Raw genomic sequence first — 16,523 nt, forward strand, 5'->3', positions numbered from 1 at the left:
TTTTATGCAATTGTGAGAGCTCTCCACATCCCCAATTTCAATCTTCTCGTATTTCTTCTATTTTGCTCAATATTAGTTATTTGATACAAAAGCCCAGAGCCAAATTAAATACTCCATTCGTCCCGTTAATCATGTCCTGTTTCTTTTCGGCACGAGTATTAAGAAGAGTTGTATTAGGAAAAAAGTTGTATGGCCACATATGTTAATTAAGTTTAAGAATGGTTAACAGTCTCCTCTTCAATTTGTTGCCGCCGTCAGTGGCGGGCCGCCAGAGCTGCCGGAACAGTGAATTTCAGATTTCAACAGTAAGTTTAAGAATGGTTAACATTCTCCTCTTCATCCTCTTTAACAAATTTATGCAAATTTCAACAACAAATTTTAGATTTCCAAATTTTCAAGTATTCTCAAAATTTCCAAGTATTCCCAGAATCAGAAACCATTTAATGAACAACAATTTTCTACACAAGATCTGTCCAATTTTTGAAACAAATTTTCTACACAAATTGTCGTTCATCACCATTTATACTTCTTCATGCCCACTTATTCAAGACGAGAGAAACGAAAATAGAAACAAAAATTAAAACAAAAATTGAAAGAAAAGAAACAAAAATCTAAACCCAATCATTGAAGACAAAATATGCCCTCTTAACAAAGAGATCTATTCGGTGGTGGCTATAACTCACCGTGCAGGGAATGGAAGAGGGGAAGAGAGAAAGAGGCTCGCCGTCAAGGAAGAGGGGAGGAGAGAGAGAGAGGCTCGCCGTCAGAGAGAGGCGATGGAGTGGGTTTTGCAGCGGTGGAGATGCGGTGGATGAGAGAGAGAGGCGGTCCAAAGGGGGCGGATGGCAGCTGGAGGTGGGGGGTTCTTCGGCGGTGGGGTGGTTAGAGAAGGGGATTGAGATGGAAAGGCCGACGAGGCCGGCTGATAGCCATGAGTGTCGCCGACGGCGGAGGAGAAATGACGGAAATGAGAGAGAGAGAGAGAGAAGGGGAAGGGGAGAGGCGGTGCCGGCGTAACAAAGGGGAAAAGAGCGGTGGCGCCGGTGGGGTTACAGAGGGGAAAGGGTGGAGCGAATTTAGAGAGGGGGAATGGGGAGGTGGTAGAGAGAGAGAGAGAACCGAATAGGTGTGAATCGTGTGATTTAGAAGGGGGGGATTAATTAGAATTATATTTAATTAAAAATTAATTAGCCCTTAAAATTTACCTAAAAAGGAAATGAGACAAGATTATTGGGACAAACCAAAAAGGAAAGTGAGACAAGATTATTGGGACAGAGGGAGTATGTGCTAAGAATGGCTCATGTTTACACCTTTGTTAATTCCGAACCTAGAGAAATTATGTGCTAAGAATGGCTCATGTTTAGTACACATTAGCATTTTTATATATTTTCTATATTTATTTTGATTTTTATCTCAAAAACTATTGTTGATATCATTAATTTTATAAATTATATAAAAATCAAATTCGATTTTTCATGTTACCTATAACTTCAAAAAAAATAAAAAATAAGACGAACTTTAATTTTTAAGTAATTTATAAATTTTCATGAAGGCATATGGAATGAAGTTTCTCCCACTCCGTACTGCACCTACAAGATCGCAGAGTGCAACCGAGCAGAATGGCTGATCGCTCAGTCACCCCATCCTCGTCCTTCATCCGAGCTAGTGGAAATGGGGTGTTGCTGGTCAGTGTCGGGGATGGCACGCTATTCCTAGAGGGTGGATTCGATATGGGGTTGATGCAACGTTTTTCAAGGAGGAGAATGCTACTGGCATTGGCATTGTTCTTAGAGATTATGGAGGGAACTTTATTGCTGCTAAAGTGGTGAGAATGGATGGTATGCTAAGAGTTGCTGAGGGTGAAGTTATCTATGGGTATCAGAGAGGCCATATCTTGGATCAAAGAATAAGGCTTCGCTTATGGCTTTGTTGAGTCTGATTGCAAAGTGGTGTGTGACAAGATTAAGCAGTGAGCAAATGATATCACAGAGTTGAGAATCATTGTTTTAACTTGTCAAGAAGAATTGTCAATACAACCGGGTATGAAGCTTTTGAATATTAGTAGAAATCAAAATGTAATCGCTCATTGTTTAGCGAGATCGGTGAGAGATACTGATTCTGTTTATGTTTGGAATGAACCCCCATCATTTTTTGAGGGTCATCTCCAAGTTCCATGTTCATGCCATTAATAAAATCTCTCCCTTTGAGTTTCAAAAAACATATATATTAAAATTAAAATAAATGTATAAAATAAAAAGATGAAGTAATTACCTGTAAATCCATAACGTTTTTCAGAAATTGGTTATTGCACCAGATCTGAAAATTGACTTTTAAATCCATAACATTTCGTTTTCGTCTCAAATTAGTCCGGTGATCGATTTTTTCTTACACCTGCACCGAAAATGACACAGTGGCAGCCGAAATTGACACGGTGATACATTTTTTACATGTGGAATAAAATAAAACAAAAATAGGAAACTCCCCCCTCCCATCGTCTTCTTCCCATTTTCCCTCCTTCCCCACCTACTCCTGTGAGTCAAGTCAACAGAAGCATGACCTACCGGCTGCTGTCCCCAAAGTCAAAGATGAGTAGGTTCGACGACGGCGGTGGCTGGGCTGCCTCCGATGCGTGCGAACGGAAGAGAAAGATTTGGGGGTTTGGGTTTGCAGGACCGCGATCTGGGGGGCCTAGGTCTTGGACGGCGGCGATCTCATTGTCGCTTTTCTGAGTTGAGGGAGAAAGAGTTGAGGGAGAAAGATAAAACAGCGACGACAGCCCATCGCTGCTATTTCACCAGAGAGAGGGCATTCGGTGGCCTTTGTGCGCCGATGTATGTGCTTGTGAATGTGGTGAGAACGGCGTGGGGCGATGCCGGCGTGTGGTGTGTCCGGATTCCAACGGTAGATCTAGAAGGTTTTGGGGACGGAGGTCGGCTTCGCCTGCTGATCCAGCTGCTGCGCTGTCGCCTTCGATGCGTGTTCCCTGTAATTGACAGCTCTGGCCGCCAGTGAAAGAGTCGGAATCCTTGCTATCGCTCATCCGACGACGATGAGGGTGGGCGCCGAAGGGGTTTGAGAGTGGGTGAGGTTAGGGAAGATGATGATGTGGGTTTTTTATTTTTATTTATTTTTAATTTTTTTTTCCACATGTCATAAATATGCTACCGTGTCAATTCTGGCTGCCACCGTATTATTTCCGGCGTCGACATAAAAAAATACCGGTTACCAAACTAATTTGAGACGAAAACGAAACGTTATGAATTTAAAAGTCAATTTTTTAAATCTGGTGCAACGACTAATTTCTAAAAAATGTTATGGATTTGCAGGCAATTACCCCTAAAAAAAATGATGTTAATATGGACTACACGTGAACGATACTCCCTAATGATCACTAGTAAAAAAGCAGTATAAAGAGCGATTTATACGTGTTAATGAGACTCCCTATTTTTAGTGAGACCTGAGACACGATCTCGTGCGTTTATTTCATCAATCCTATGGCTGATATTGTATCTAGAAGGATATTTTTTTTTCTCAGGGTTCGAATGTTGGAGGGAGCGAAATATTTTAAATTTCGTTATTCATCAGTATATACTGCATTGTTCATCGGTATATACTGTCTTGTTCTAATTTTTTAAATTTCGTTATTCATCAGTATATATTGCCTTGTGGCCCTTGTTTATCAGTATATACGTCTTATTCATTGTACTCAGTGTCTCACGAAAAATAAGGGGTCTCATTGGAGCGCGCTCCTATATATATATAGGGAGAGGTTCAAGAAAGAACCATAAATAAAAAAAGAACGGAGAACCATTTTCAGCCATTTGATTATCAAGATCTACGGTGGATGTATCATCTTGTTAGATGAATGCAGATCCTGGGTTCGAATCCTGAAGGGAGCAAATTTTTTTTATTTTTTTGAGTGCATTAATTTTAACAGCGAATGCATTAATTTTTACAGTGAATGCATTAGATTTGATGGTTCTCACGTTCTCACAAATAATGTAGTTCTCTCTAGAACCACACCCTATATATATATATATATATATATATATATATATGGGCGCACTCCAGTGCGACCCCTTATTTTTCGTGTAACATGAGGAAAATGAATAAGACATATAATACTAATGAACAAGACGTATATCTAACGAACAAGATGTATATACCAATGAAAAATAAAATTTTAAAAATTAGTAATGAATAAGACATATATACTGATGAACAAGACAGTATATACTGATGAATAACAAAATTTAAAATATCCTGCTCCCTCGAGGATTCGAACCCTGCAAAAAAAAATCACCCTCCAGATACAATATCAGCCATAGAATTGATAAAATAAACGCATCAGATCGTGCCCTAGATCTTACTAAAATTAGAGGGTCTCATTGGAGCGGCCCCTAATATATATATATATACTAGCATTTGCATCTCATGCAATGCACGGGAAAATATTTTTTATTTTTTATATTTATATAAAAATTAATACTAATTTAATTATTATACTCATAAATATAATAAAAATTAATTTTAACTAAATATATTTGAATTAAATATTAAAAAATTTAAAAATTAAAAAATAAGAATTTACAATTATAAAATATGATATTATGAAAGCAAAAAAGAAAGTTAAAAAAATAAAATATACTAATAAAAATGAATTAAAAAATACATTTTTTTTTTCAAAAAGATGAGAGAGGAGAGCCAATTTATAAAATTTTAATATTTAAACAAATCTAATTTATACTTTTTAAATCAAATATTTACATAAAATATCAAATTAAAGCTCTTATCGTGATCTTTAATTTGATATACATATTAAATATTTTATAATTATTCGAATTTCATAATATTGGAAAGAAATAAAACAACAAATAGGAAGTTATAGAAATGGAAAATAAAAAGAAAAATATAGTTTAAACATAAAGCTTCAATTTTATTATAACTACAAAATTGCCACTTAAATTTAAAATCGATTTCAAATTAGAAACTTTCTTTTTAATATTAGTATAGATGGGCATCGATGTTCATGATAGGCATGTGGTATATCATTTTCTCAAACTAGTAGGAAACTGCGGACTTCCAAAGGGAAATGTATCCAAAATAGAAATGATTTGTGAGATGGGTTGATATAGATCTAGCCCATCCCAGGATCACAAACTAAGCCCATTTCTCTTAAGGAAGGTAGCCCAAGCTAATACTAATAATAAACTGATTTTCTACAAAATATGTGTGAATGTGGATGTTTTATGTTTTGAAATTGATGCCAAAAACATATTTTGGTAGTTTTCTAATATATTAAGTGTAATTGGTTATTTGATGGTATAATAATGTGTTATAATTTTAACCTTATAATTCAATTTATCTATAAAATTTACTCCCTCCGTCCCACGAAGCATGACACAGTTTCCTTTTTGGTCTGTCCCACGAAACATGACACGTTTTTTAAAATGACAAAAAATTTACCCTTTATTCACATTTTCATTTTTTTCACCTATCACATTTAACACACAAAATACCAATTTCTTAATTCTCGTGCTAAAAAGAAGTGTGTCATGCTTCATGAGACGGAGGGAGTAATCGACAACTTTAACATTTTGATTAGGCCTATTTACATATTATTTTTATTTTATGTATAGTAAGATTCAATTACACTATCTTGTTCGCTGATTTTGTGTCTAGTATGTGCTTGAATGCCAGTGTATTAGTTTGGTGAGACTATTTATCAATTTTTTTTTGAGCGCCAACTATATATCAAATTAATGTCATAAATTATTGTACAAAATTGACTGTAGTAAGTTTATAAAAAATAAATAAATTGACTATAGTAAATGTGACTACACATTTTATGTGAATTTTAAAGGTAAAAAAATCTGCTAAATGGTGTACTATAAAGTAATTGCATTTATTTTGAAAAAAATCGTAGGTAGCCGGCCTGCTACCTATCTACTTTAGCCGGTTTAATTTTCAGTTGTACCATTATTTTTTCATAAATAATGAACTAATTCGAATATTAAAATATAGCTTAATAATTAAAATATAAAAAAAAACTGGCAAATATCTATCATCCTTGACCGACATGAGCAAATTACACAATAATTGCTTGATTTTATTACACTTTCTTTTACACAATTGTACTTGTGTAATAAGAGTGTGACACTTTTTACAAAAAAAAAATAACAACCCATCAACATCAAAGGCTATATCAACACTTCACTATAATTTGGACATAAAATCAAATTTTTTATAAGAATGGACAATTTTAATTACAACTTAAGGTTGTGGACATTTTTACCTATTAATACAATTCAAAATATGGAATAATTTTTTTTAATAAACTTGAATCCCACATTGATTTTTCATAAGAGTTAACAAGTTCAAAATCTTGAAAACATACTTATCAATTTAATTTTCCCAAATAAATTTTTTTGAAATAAATACTAATGTTCGAATTTGTATCGAAATGATAACAATTACCATAATAAATTGTATTTCATTAATTAGATATTTTGTAAGCATAAACAAATTCAAAAATTCAGGTAATCAGCGGATATTATTATGCGGGTACATGAATCCAATTTTTTTAAATTGACTTTGGGGCAGATATAAGTATATAAATTCTAAATGAGTCTAGACATTGATAGACATGCCTATGTGGAATTTTATCATTTGTTTTATTAATTACTCTATATTAATTAATTAATTAAGTTTTACTAAGGCGAATAAAAAATTATTGTAACTATTTATAAATATAAAATTAAGTAGGTTTGAGTAATCATCAAATTTTGGGGTAGAGGTATATAAGAACTTACAAATATAAATTCAAACAAATTTGAGTGATTAATGAGTATTATTGTATAAGTTTCAGGCATGAATATGTAATAAGATCATTTTTCAAATAGGTTTAGGAGGGCTGAACTTTAGCCTCATTGCTTCATCATTTCGATCATCATTGTGCTCCATCACGATCAACGATTTTGGAGGGCTGAACTTTAGCCTCATTGCTTCTAGGGTTGATCAAATTTGACCGATATCATGTTGACCTAATAATAATCTGACATGTTAAGGTGAAACCCGAACCCACCATGTTAAGAATATGTTTGACCTAAATAAGAATTGTCCAAACTTAAACACGACACAAACATAAATATGACAATATATATTTTATTTTCACATGACACAATACTAACATGATAGGATTAAAACATAAATATATCCCACTACAAAAAAACGCGTAAATAGCGACGAAAACTACCGACGACGGCGCCGCCGCCGGCAATTACCGACGGCACGGCGGCGGCAAAAAAGGCGACCAGCCTTTTGACTATTACCAGCGCATTACCGACGGCAAAACGGGCCGCCGCTAATTAGCGGATGTTACGCCGTCGCTAATTTAAATATATATTAATATAAATATATATTATTTATTACCGACGGCAATTGCCGTCGGTAGTTACCGGCCGCCGCTAATCACCACCGCCGGTGACATCCGGCGATAGCACCACCGCCGTCCGGCCAAAATTACCGACGGCATTTTTCCGCCCCTAATTACCGACGGCAAATGCTAATTACCGACGGCAAATGCCGTCGGTAGTTAATTTTATTTTTTTTTAATTTTTTTTAATTTTTTTTCATTTTTTTTTTCATTTATCATCTAATAAATTGATCAAAGATAAAAATACAAATACATTAAAATCAAATATATATTGAAATACAAGTGAAAATTTAAACATTGATTATTACTAATCTAAGATTATTACTAAGAATTCAAGATTCTTAGTAAGAAACTTATAATTATAACTTAAGAATGTTAATTTGATTAGTGATTCACTCATCAATCATCACTAATCCAAAATTATTACTAAGAATTCAAGATTCTTAGTAAGAATCTTATAATTATAACTTAAGAATGTTAATTTGATTAGTGATTCACTCATCAATCATCACTAATCTAATATTATTACTAAGCATTCAAGATTCTTAGTAAGAATCTTATAATTATATCTTAAGAATGTTAATTTGATTAGTTATTTACTCATCAATCATCACTAATCTAATATTATTACTAAGCATTCAAGATTATTAGTAAGAAACTTATAATTATAACTTAATAATGTTAATTTGATTAGTGATTCACTCATCAATCAACACTAATCTAATATTATTACTAAGAATTCAAGATTCTTGGTAAGAATCTTATAATTATAACTTAAGAATGTTAATTTGATTAGTGATTCACTCATCAATCATCACTAATCTAATATTATTACTAAGCATTCAAGATTCTTAGTAAGAATCTTATAATTATAACTTAAGAATGTTAATTTGATTAGTTATTCACTCATCAATCATCACTAATCTAATATTATTACTAAGAATTCAAGATTCTTGGTAAGAATCTTATAATTATAACTTAAGAATGTTAATTTGATTAGTGATTCACTTATCAATCATCACTAATCCAAGATTATTACTAAGAATTCAAGATTCTTAGTAAGAATCTTATAATTATAACTTAAGAATGTTAATTTGATTAGTGATTCACTCATCAATCATCACTAATCTAATATTATTACTAAGCATTCAAGATTATTAGTAAGAAACTTATAATTATAACTTAATAATGTTAATTTGATTAGTGATTCACTCATCAATCAACACTAATCTAATATTATTACTAAGAATTCAAGATTCTTGGTAAGAATCTTATAATTATAACTTAAGAATGTTAATTTGATTAGTTATTCACTCATCAATCATCACTAATCTAATATTATTACTAAGCATTCAAGATTATTAGTAAGAAACTTATAATTATAACTTAATAATGTTAATTTGATTAGTGATTCACTCATCAATCATCACTAATCTAATATTATTACTAAGAATTCAAGATTCTTAGTAAGAATCTTATAATTATAACTTAAAAATGTTAATTTGATTAGTGATTCACTCATCAATCATCACTAATCTAATATTATTACTAAGAATTCAAGATTCTTGGCAAGAATCTTATAATTATAACTTAAGAATGTTAATTTGATTAGTTATTCACTCATCAATCATCACTAATCTAATATTATTACTAAGCATTCACGATTATTAGTAAGAATCTTATAATTATAACTTAAGAATGTTAATTTGATTAGTGATTCACTCATCAATCATCACTAATCTAATATTATTACTAAGAATTCAAGATTCTTAGTAAGAATCTTATAATTATAACTTAAGAATGTTAATTTGATTAGTGATTCACTCATCAATCATCACTAATCTAATATTATTACTAAGCATTCAAGATTATTAGTAAGAAACTTATAATTATAACTTAATAATGTTAATTTGATTAGTGATTCACTCATCAATCATCACTAATCTAATATTATTACTAAGCATTCAAGATTATTAGTAAGAAACTTATAATTATAACTTAATAATGTTAATTTGATTAGTGATTCACTCATCAATCATCACTAATCCAAGATTATTACTAAGAATTCAAGATTCTTAGTAAGAATCTTATAATTATAACTTAAGAATGTTAATTTGATTAGTGATTCACTTGATTAGTGATCCACTCATCAATCATCACTAATCTAATATTATTACTAAGCATTCAAGATTATTACTAAGAAACTTATAATTATAACTTAATAATGTTAATTTGATTAGTGATTCACACATCACTCATCACTAATGTAAGATATTACTTAAGAATTCAAGATTCTTAGTAAGAATCTTATAATTATAACTTAAGAATGTTAATTTGATTAGTGATTCACTCATCAATCATCACTACTCTAATATTATTGCTAAGCATTCAAAATTGTTAGTGAGAAACTTATAATTATAACTTAATAATGTTAATTTGATTAGTGATTTACTCATCACTCATCACTAATCTAAGATTATTACTAAGAATCTAAGAAACTTATAATTATAACTTAATAATGTTAATTTCATTAGTGATTTACTCATCACTCATCGCTAATCTAATATTATTACTAAGAATTCAAGATTTTTAGGAAGAATCTTATAATTATAACTTAAGAATGTTAATTTGATTAGTGATTTACTCATCACTCATCACTCATCACTCATCACTCATCACTCATCATCACTCATCAATCATCACTAATCTAATATTATTACTAAGAATTCAAGATTCTTAGTAAGTAACTTATAATTATAACTTAAGAATGTTAATTTGATTAGTGATTCACTCATCAATCAACACTAAGGTTATGAATGGTGTATAAACTAGATTGATAAAAAAAAAAAATCGAAAATTAATAATAAATTAATTAATAAATATTTTTCCGACATAAAAATAAGAACGGAAACGAGCCCAATCCGTAATTAACAACATTTTTTGTATATCATCTCGACATATTCTAAGGTTATTAATATATATGATATTGTATATTGAAGTAGACTTTAAATGAATTAATAGATACTATATATATCAATAATACGAGTGTTCTGTACTGGTGACCATTCGAAAAGAACTTCAAGGTTAAGCGTGCTTGACTTAGAGCACAACTAAGATGGGTGACCGACTGAGAAGTTCGTCTAAATTATGCAATAATGTATAAATACCGAAATAAATTGTGGATATACAATAAAATAAAATAAATAAATAAAATAAATAAATAAATAAATAAATAAAATAAAATAAATAAATTAAAAAATATTACCTAGGGCAAATGCCGTCGGTAATTACCGACGGCATTTTGCCCTCGGTAATACCTTGAACAACTCCGGCGTGTGCGCCACCACCGTCCGGTGAAAATTACCGGCGGTGACCTCGCCGCCGCTAATTACCGACGGCAAATGCCGTCGGTAATTTTCCGGCAACTCTCCGCCGTTCAACGGCGGTATTTAACGGCGGAAATGCCGGCGGCTTCGCCGCCGTTAATTGCCGGCGGCGGCCGATCGCCGTCGGTAATGGCATTACCGACGAGCCGGTTAGCGACGGCGAGTTGCCGCCGGTAACCTTTATCACCGGCGGCCGTGCCTTATTACCGACGGCAAAATGCCGTCGGTAATCGTAATTTTTTTTGTAGTGTCCTAAGCCCTAAACACTAAACGTGCACGATAACAACACATAATAACAACAACAATAATACACAATCTAATTTTTAAACAACAAATTCAGTTTTATATCTAGAAGGAAAATAAAATATTCAATAATATAACAATACATTTTAAATTAAATTCTCAACTAAAGATTAGGTTGAGGGGGAAAATAATAGTGTATATATAAAGGGAAGGGCTACCGTGAAAACACTTCAATTCTTAAAATAAAAATAAAAATATTTTTCAATGTACGAATTTTATGTACCTTTGGGATTCGAACTCAGGACCACGAATTCATTCAACAGGGTTACGAATCAACCATAGATCTTGATGATCTAAGGGCTGAAAATTGTTTATATTTTATATTTTAAAAAGTGTTTTTATTTTAGCCCTCCCCTATATATATATATATATATATTAACATGTAACCTATCAATATCTGACTTGAACTTGATACGATAATTTTGTGCTCTCACAGGGTTGACTTGATAATTATACGTGAATATGATAAAACTTGACACTAATCCACTAATTTTGTGCGTTTTCATATTAAATTATTATGTTTTGTCAGTGTCAATCTTTTCATTTCATCACCAGGGTTAATATAAAATTCTACTTATAAATTTCAAACTTAAGTGATTTTTCCGTCAAAACTCGACATGACGTAACTTATAGTACATATCAAATTCTGACACATCTCCTTAATACTCCCTCCGTCTCAATAATCTTATCCCACTTTTCTTTTTGGGTTGTCCCAATATTCATGTCCCAGTTCTAAATTAAGACATAATTAAGAAATGTTTAACATTAACTTATATACCTATTAAATCTAAACCCTAATTATCTCTTTCCTCTCTCTCTTCTCCACCTATCCGCCGCCCTCCCACCTCCCACCTCCACCGCCCACCCACCTCCACCATCGCGCAACCTCCGTCGTCCTCCCACCTCCACCATCGCGCCACCTCGCCGCCCTCCCACTTCCACCCTTCGAGCTGCATCTGTCGCCCTCTCGCCTCCACCCTTGCGCCGCCCCTGCCACCCTCGCGAGCTCGTTGCAGCGGCGGCGTAGAGCGCCCACCGCCGCTCTTCTCACTTCGCCTCACCGCCTCCTCTCTCCTACTCTATTTTTTTTCTTTTCCAGAAATTAGGGCTCGCCGGAAATTAGCCTCGCCTCCACCCTTGCGCCGCCGCAGCAGCCGTTGTCCTCCGCCTCCGGCTCTCGCCCACCACCTCTCGCCCTCGGCTGCCTCCTCTCTCCTACTTTTTTTTTCCAGAAATTAGGGCTCGCCTCCACCCTTGCGCCGCCGCAACTGTCGCTGCCCTCCGCCTCCGGCTCTCGCCCACCACCTCTCGCCGTCGCCCGAGAGGTGGTGGTGTTTTGGTGTTCATAATTGTTAGTTTTTTATTTTTGTTGTTTTAATTTCAGAAATTAAAAGATTTCCATTTTTTGATTTCTAGTGGTGTTTTGGTGTTCATAATTGAAAGATTTCTCTCATCTGTTTCACTGTTTCGAAACTATGTGTTTTGGTGTTCAGAAATTGTGGTATTCATAAGCTCTCTCCTCTGTTCACTGTTCCGGCGGCTCGCTCTGGCGGCGTTCACTGTTCCGGCTGCTCGCCACGGGCGGCAACAACAAATTGAAGAGGACTGTTAACAATGCTTAAAATTTAATTAACAAATCCATAAATATGTGGGCCATACAACTTTTTTCTTAATACTACTCTCCTTAATACCCGTGCCGAAAAAAAACGGGACATGATTATTGGGACGGAGGGAGTATAAAATTGGTTTCATTTACTATAACCATTTTATGATTTTTTTTGTTAAAATTCGACGGATTACAAGCTTGTACCTAAAATTATACTACATAATTAAGACTTGCAAAGCATGTTCAAAAAAGAGAAAAAAGATTAAAAAAAAAGAAAAAGAATTGCAACATTTCATAAAGACAAAATGAGAAAAAATGATCACAATTTTAATATTATAAATAATCACAAAATGAAACAAAGTTGAAGTACGTTAGCAGTTTTTAGAAAAGGCAGAAAACATCAATACTTTTAATATTTTTAAATAATCATAATTTCTTCATTCCAATTTTTTTTCACCGTATCATATATTAAATTAAAAGTTGCTTTCTTTTATCTAAAATACATATTACATATTTTATCAAGAATAAAATTGCACGAAAATTGAAGAAATGTGTTTTGTAAGAATGAGGAAGAAAGGAATTTAGAATGCAAAACCATCATTTTCCAATTGCTGGTGGTTTTGTATTGCAGATTTTTACATTTTTGAAAAATATATTTATAAATGATAATTTTATTCATCTAATTAAATTTATTTACACATTTTTTGTTTTTGTTTTTTATTTTATATATAGTAGTACTATGATTTTCTAAATATAGTTGCTAGGCCTTCCCGCGCCAATTGAGACCGTTCTAGTATGCCAAAGTGGCACCTGCAATTGCTGTAATAGGCTGCTCTGCTCTGCTTAGCTCAGCAGCTCATGAAATCCACGACATTCTATTCAACATCACATTCACAAAAATTCTGATGAAAATCAACCAAATTTGATTGCACCAAATTGTTCAACTCGTGTTAAAATGTTTGGTTAAACACTAGGAGATATCCATCTATACCACTATCCATAAACAGTAATGAAAAAAAATAAAAAGCCAAGAAAAAAATTAACACACGTGTATAAGATAACATCCAATGCCGGACGTACCAATTCCCACCCCTTTTTTTTGCGCCTAAACATACAAATTTTCACCATATTGTATATAAACTAAATATTCTGCCTTCAAATACACGAATTTTCAATTCTTATGATTTTCACACAGTTGTTAATTTTTTTCAAATTAACTTTGAGATGGACGCACCACATGTTCACGTTACTTCAGCTAGCTATGATGACATTAATAGGTTCAAAGTTGATAAGCGTGTGGAAAATGAGAACGATTGAAAATGGTGCATTTGGAGGCAGAATTTTTTAGTTTATATACAAATGGTGAAAGTTGGTGTATTTTATCACCTGGAATTTTTTCCAGCACGCTGCGCGGTGGATTTTCTGATGGATTCGATCCGCTGCAGCCGTATCTGCTCCCGGAATTTGGCTATGAATTCGTCGGCTTTCTTGTCGACGTCGCGCCCATTATCATCAGCCGGAGCTTCCACGTTGCTTGATGAGCTTCCTGCAAAGTTATGTTCATCAAACTGATCATCACCATCGCTCTCTTCCTCTTCCTCTTCCTCGTCTCTAGTTTCCATCACCACTTCCTCCTTCTTCTGCTTCCTTTTATCAGGATATTTTATCTCATAATCCATTGATGGTTTCTCAACAAATTCATTCAGCTTAAATGATCGAACAGATTTGACCGAATCAGCTCCAAGCCTCATGAGCTCATCCACTTGGGCTTCTTCACTAGGCACGCTCCTCGCGCTCCGCGCCAACTCCTTCTTGGTCGAGCCTACAGGGATGCTAGAATTCGACTTCATCAGCACCGATTTCCTGAGGAATGGAGGTGAAGGCGGCGGCGGAGGAGCCGGCGGTGGTGGGGCGAAGCTCTTCTTCCTCACCACATCCTCACCACTCTTGGATTGAGATTCGTAAGATAATTTTTTTGGCGATGACGCATTAGGGTTAGTAGCCCTGAATGACCTAAATGATCGAGACTCGCTCCTATTCAATTCTTGCTCCTCCGTTGAAGGCGAAGCTAGTTCATCGCCGGTCTCTTTTATCTCCATCCTCCCCGACCTCGATCGCCACGGAATAGGCGATCGGAGCACGACCTTCTCCTCCGCCGCCTCCTCCTTCTCGGCCGCCACCTTGTCAACATTCAATCTTCCAAAATCCCCAATTCTGGATTTTCTCGAATTAGGGCTAGGAACGCGTTGCTTGAGGCTCCTGACAGGCAAAAGGAGAGGCTTCTGGCTGATCTGAGAGACGACGCCGTTTTCCTTGTCAACGGCGGAGTTTTCCTTAGCCACCACAACTAACGGCGGCTCGCCCCTATAATACTGAGAATTCAAAGCTTGAAACTTGCTCTCCTCAATCACGGTGTGGTTTTCGGATTCATCATCAAAAACAGACGAAACCTGCAGCAGCTTCGACACATACGACTGCGCATTATCGATCTTATAATCTTTGTGTGGCTCATCATTTTTCTTGCTAAACAGCCCATAAGAAACGGCTATGCCCACAAAAATGAGCTGCAGAAGCTCCCAGCTTCTCGCGTGCAAGGTTTGGTTGAAGAAATCAGGAGCCAAAGAGGGGAAAAGTGGGACCAAGACTAGGAAAACTGTAACAAGGGCAGCCTTGTACAGAAAAAACTTACTTGGATTTTCATGATCAGAGGGTGATTTGATTTGGGTTTTGGGAGCTGCATCTGCCATGGGAGATCTGCTGAGCTTTTGCAGATTGGAGATGGGGAAGAAGAAGAAGAAGATGAAGATGATGGAGAAAGAGAGGGAGAAGTCTTAGGCACTAAGGAAAAGTGTGGGAAAGTGGAAGGAGTGATGAGGAAAAGTTTTTGGGCTGTGAGATTATTTGAAGCTATGCTTTACTTCTTTTCAACCATTTTTATGAATTTACACCAATGCCCCTTTGACTGACCATGAGTACTCCTCCCTTTCTCATAAATATGTATAGGTGATTTTTAGCATGTGTTTTAATGAAAAATTATTTATAGTACTTTTGCCGTTTCACTTAGTTTGATCAATTTCTTTTTGGCATGAGATTTAAAAAGTTAATGTTCAGTGTTTAAAATGTATTTGGTGATAAAGTGAAAAAGTCATTCTATATAAGGAAAGTGATCAAGCTAATTGGGACAGCTCGAAAATAAATATTGATCAACTTAATTGGGACAGAGAGAGTATTAATAATGAAGAAATGGTTCCACACGAAGAGTATTTATAAATAGATTTTAGATAAATAGTTTAAGTTACAAGGGTAAAATTATATGTGAGGTAATGTCTAAAAATAGAATGTGCATAAATTTGGGGAACATACCAAAAATTAAAGGTATGCATAAATACGAGAACAGAGGAAGTATTATGGAATCAAATTGTGATAATTGTTATTTAGATTATTTTAAAAAAAACATTTTAGTTGCAAATGCTTCATTTATATACTAATCTATTTAATGAAAATCCATGAAAATCAATAATAAAAAAAAACAAGTCCGTCAAACTCTGAATAGAGTCTATGAATTTTCTAAATTTACGAAAATTCATGAACTTTTTAAAGTCCAAAAAAATTCAATAGAATCCCAAACCAATACACTCCCTTAGTGTTGCACACAAGTTCATTCGTATACTAATCTATTTTCACATATTTAAATTTTTTATAATATATCGTTATACTTTTAACGCATATTTTCGAATTGAAAATATACAAGCTATACATGTTTTCTTTTAATGACAATGTACTCAAAAGAAAA

At 34.0% G+C, this 16,523-nt stretch overlaps 1 protein-coding gene across 1 annotated transcript; it reads right to left on the reverse strand.

The window, feature by feature from the left end:
- Positions 1 to 14,112: 14,112 nt before the first annotated feature.
- LOC131008095 (uncharacterized) lies at positions 14,113 to 15,477 on the reverse strand. The gene has a single exon (XM_057934997.1). The coding sequence runs from the start codon at positions 15,475 to 15,477 to the stop codon at positions 14,113 to 14,115; it is 1,365 nt and encodes a 454-aa protein (XP_057790980.1).
- Positions 15,478 to 16,523: the final 1,046 nt, after the last annotated feature.

The sequence above is a fragment of the Salvia miltiorrhiza genome, chromosome 1 (genome assembly GCF_028751815.1).
Source record: "Salvia miltiorrhiza cultivar Shanhuang (shh) chromosome 1, IMPLAD_Smil_shh, whole genome shotgun sequence".
Taxonomy (NCBI): Eukaryota; Viridiplantae; Streptophyta; class Magnoliopsida; order Lamiales; family Lamiaceae; genus Salvia; species Salvia miltiorrhiza.